Below are 4,747 nucleotides of genomic sequence, written 5' to 3' on the forward strand. Positions count from 1 at the left end.
TGAAATATTTAAATTTCCATTGCATGGTAATTTTATGAATGAATGCCTTTTGCATTTAGGCATATTATCACGCAATCAACTCGATTAGTCACATCATGAAACCAAAAACATTAGACAGTTATTTCTTAAATGAAATATTTTTTTAATACAAAGCATCCTGTCAAAATCCACCCAGCTGTCAGAATGAGGGTTTTGTGGCCCATACCTGCCAATGTTTGTGTCCCTCTGAACTTACAGGAACCACGTGTGAACAGGTTACCACCGACACAGGTAAATTCTTCGAACAGGTTTCCATCTCTACACTGTACAGGAAAATTCTATGAAAAAACAAACAAGCAAGCATTGAAAAAGAACAGGTTGATCATTAATTTTGTCATGGTTCAGTTGTTCCAGACTACGAAATAATAAAAAAGGATGGATCATAAACGATATCAAATAAAAAATGTAGTCCTGTTTTCATTCAGAAATATGATAAGTAAAAGTACTACAGCCATAATAAGCAAAAAGGTTGAACAATAAAATTTAACAAAACTATCATTGTTTAGGATGTGGTGGTGTAATTAATCTGAGTTCGGGTCAAAGCCAGACCATCGAGTCTCCTGGTTACCCGAATGCGGTTAGCACCGACAAAGAATGTGTCTGGCTAGTCAGAGTAAGTCTTTGATTTATAGAAAACAGAAAAATGAAAAAAAACAGTATGAAAATTAGAGTCCGGAAAAATATCCTTTAAATAAGTAAATTACCGTATTTATTTCTGCTAAGTCACATAATTTTGGAATGTACTATAAAAAGACGGTTTTTTTCTCGCCAGGGGCCAAGTGAATCAAATATAAGACTAACAATAGACGAACTGGATTTAGCAAGGAATAATTTTGATTCGAAGTGCTATCACTGGCTAGAGATTAGGTTCAATATGATCGGCCAAAGTGGAATCAGGTATGACATTATAAAATATTTTTAAGTATATTTAATAATTTTTACATTTTATGAATTGACTTCAGACTTTTTGAAACTATCTTTATAAATAATCTAAACCATATTCAATAATCTGGTTGTGGAGATTTGGATATTATTTTACTTTATTTTATTTATCTATTTATCTTCTTTTTTTGCTTTTAAGGCAGTGTAACACAGTTAGCGGTCAAAATTACTTAACGACAAATGATGGTGAGAGCAACCTGATGCTCCTGAAGTTTGACAGTCGATTTAATAAAAACACCCAAACCTCACAGGGTCAAAGATTCAAACTGACTGTGAAAGCTGAAGGAGGTAGGTTCTATTTGTTCTATACATGCAATACATTTCATTGAAAGTATTACACAAACTCTGTTCAGGTTATTATAAATACACTAATATATGTACATGTATTTAAGATAAAGAAAAGGAATGAAATAAAGAATGATTTTATACTTAATAATAATCTTGATATCTATACTCAGTGTAAATTTAAGCAAATAACATACACACCTGTTTTGAGGTCTGTGTTTCCTCTGCTCCTTTTTAGTATTGTCTCATGTCTTGAATACCGTTTGTTTTCTCTATCTATTTCATTTATATACATGCAGATCATTTTTGACAATTTTTTTTTTATTTTTTAAAAGCATTAAGTGCGAAATATTGCACTCAGATTTAATATTTGCTTTTTTGTAGGAACATCTTCAAACCCATGCGATCCTAATCCCTGTCTGAATTCCGGATCGTGCACCGTTGTTGGCTCAACTTTTGATTGTACATGCTCAACAGGCTGGACTGGAACAACATGCGATACTCCTGTTCTCAGTTGTCAACCGAATCCATGCCAAAATGGCGGCACCTGTTCTATAATTGGTAACAGTGTATCATGTGACTGTCCACCGGGATGGATCGGGCCTAACTGTGAAAGTAAGTATATAGTAACAAACAACACAAATATCAGAAAAAGTAGATGTAATATTCTATGTTGTAGCTTATACTTTTAAACTTTTTATTCAAAAGACAGATTTACGAGATAAAGATTTTAGGTGAAATAATAGAGAGAGAGTTTTTTTTTTTAATTTTTTTTTTAGACATTTTCTATTCTTTGCCTACAAACGTGTTCAAGAAAAATAATATATAATTTTTGGGGAAAATTTATGATAAAGTCGATAAAGAAAATATTGAGACAAGGTTGAGACTCGATAATCGAATTTAATCGAATGACAAAAAAATTACATTTTCTGTTATGTTCCCTATGTATACACTCTCAATTTTAGCCTCATCCACTGCAACCAGTACAACAACGACGACAACGACCACAACTGTTACACCGCCTACAGGTACCTCCAGACTTTGTAACTTTGAATCAACTAATTGCTGGATGGTGAAATACGGAGAACTTTACTCAGTACAGGTAATCATCTGCTTCTTAAGATTATTGATTTTTAGAGACCTATCACCTATGGCTTTTAAAATGTATATAAAGTATTTTTAAAAAATCAAATTGATACTGTGAAATTACAAATTTTCATGGGGGTGTATTTTCGTGGTTTTCGAGGTATGCCGATGAGACCCGCGAATTTATGTCCACCACGAAATACAATTTCAAATATATTACGACTGAACAATTCATCAGTCACGAAATCAAATCCTCATGAATCATTATATTTTCCTAAAACAACGAAAATTTGACCCCTCGAAAATGTTGATTTTACAGTAATTCCTAAACTCAAGTTTTTAAAAATTCAACAAGAAATGAACTAGGATTGCAAATTTCAAATCATTTTTTAAATTAATCATCTAAAGTTTATGCATTTAAAACCTCTTATGTCGTCATTTCTTAGAAAATCTTTTTTATTTTCCTGCATATCATGCTACTGTACTGTGTAGGTATCGTCCGGCATGGAACCGTATGCTGGATATCTCAATACTGCCAGATATGGATATCTTTTACCTGGCTATTCCTTCATACTAGAATCCCCATCTGGAACCCTCAGTAGTAAGTCTTTATAAATTCCATATGACATCCAATTTTGTTTATCTACTTTACAAACAACAGGTGTTTGTATTAAGCAAACATATAAAGAATATTGTTATGATGAAAAAATGGTGCCTTTTTGAAAATTGCGAATCTCTTGGCCCTTGAATAAGAAGCACTAGTGTTAGAAAGGGATTTGTTGGATCATTCGGAAATTGCAATTTTTCCTTGAAAATCCATTTTCTCATCTCTACTTATTTCTTTAAAAATGTCATCCAGGAAGAAAACAGATAATTAAAAAATGAAATGAACATTTATCAAGAACTCAATTATTTGCCCTGTTTATTGCCTCTTCCTGCTTTTGAACTAATCATTTTTAATTTTTTAATTTTACTTTATTAATTGCAGATAAACAGTACTGTATCAGTTTTGGATTTTATATTAACGGCTATAATCCCTATGTGGGCGTTTATTTCCGCAACATGTCCCAACAAATACAGTTTCTTTGGTCATACAATCAGACTACTAACGGCAACTGGTACTCTGTGGAGATCCCATTTTATGGAACCTCTTCTGATCATATTGTAAGCAAACAATTTTACTACTTATTTGTATTTTTAAAGATGTGTATATTTACAACGATTTTTCTTAAGAAAGAAAAAACAAGACTCAGAAAATTAACCGTTGAATTATTTTATCATGCAATCATAATGAGTTAGTTGGAGTTTTAATATGTTTGAATCTTACGCCATATATACAAATCAAAATTTTAATCATGCTATTTTGAAAGAATCATTATCGTCTTCATAAATCTAATAAAACGATTGTCTATGTGATATCCTTTTCAAAACCATCAATTTTTCGAAAGAATTTATTGTTATTGCCTTCTGTGATGATCTGTAAAAGAAAAAAAATGTAAAATCCAAATATCATTGGGAATCTGAATTTCAGATGGAAAATTTGTATAAAAAAGAAAAAAAAAGAGAAATTTACTTCTTCAAAAGTTAATTACAAAGTTTGAAAAGTACAGTTGTAAAAACCTAGTTCTTTATCTCAAGGGAGACGTTATATAGGTCATGGGCTGTAAAAAATTATATTATTCAAATAATTTATATCAAAGAAATAACAGTATCATGTTGTAAATTTTGAATTTACTACGGGGAGGTAAATGCAAAATTTACAACATAACATGTTGTAAATTTTGCATTTACCTACACCTAGTAAATTCAAAATTTACAACATGATAACAGTGTGCAATAGATAATCAGTGTAACACATACATCGTATAAAGTATATAACACGAATTAAGATTTAAAAAGAACAACTTTTTTCTCTGTCATTTGGTAATTATGGACGCGATGGTATTTTTAAATAAAACACCTCCTAGAAATATTTCTGAATGATGGTAATAATGTAATTTATTGTTTCAGGCAATTGAAGGGTACATCTCGTATGGAACTTTCGCAATTGACGAAATCCGACTTCTGGAAGGAGCTTGTCCTGCGGGGTTTAGAAGATAATGAAAACGTTTGACAAAGATGTTTTGTACTTTTAAAATTCTGAATAATTTTAATAAATAGTTGATTTTATGAATGAAATTTTTGTTCTTTTAAACAAGATAATTACTAAGTAGAAATGAGCGCAGGCAAAAAGATGAAAGATAGAGAGTGCATATACGATATCATGAATCTGAAGTACATACTTTATATTTTGTATATATCTTTTTGGGTTTACGTGGACGAGTAGTTCATTGTCAAATTATAACAGGACTCCGTCCAAATGTTCAAATAAGATGCATATACCGTCTGCCGTCAC

At 31.2% G+C, this 4,747-nt stretch overlaps 1 protein-coding gene across 1 annotated transcript; it reads left to right on the forward strand.

The window, feature by feature from the left end:
- Positions 1-153: 153 nt before the first annotated feature.
- Positions 154-4,478, forward strand: LOC134250335 (fibropellin-1-like; the record flags this gene model as incomplete). The annotated part of the gene is made up of 9 exons (XM_062732697.1): positions 154-270; positions 546-652; positions 812-936; positions 1,121-1,269; positions 1,651-1,881; positions 2,232-2,368; positions 2,845-2,953; positions 3,341-3,516; positions 4,363-4,478. Coding segments are annotated over 9 exons (1,241 nt in total), but the record flags the coding sequence as incomplete, so codon positions are not given.
- Positions 4,479-4,747: the final 269 nt, after the last annotated feature.

This window comes from Saccostrea cucullata, unplaced genomic scaffold (genome assembly GCF_032062105.1).
Source record: "Saccostrea cucullata isolate Sc308-1 unplaced genomic scaffold, CSIRO_AGI_Scuc_v1 ctg19791, whole genome shotgun sequence".
Classification (NCBI taxonomy): Eukaryota; Metazoa; Mollusca; class Bivalvia; order Ostreida; family Ostreidae; genus Saccostrea; species Saccostrea cuccullata.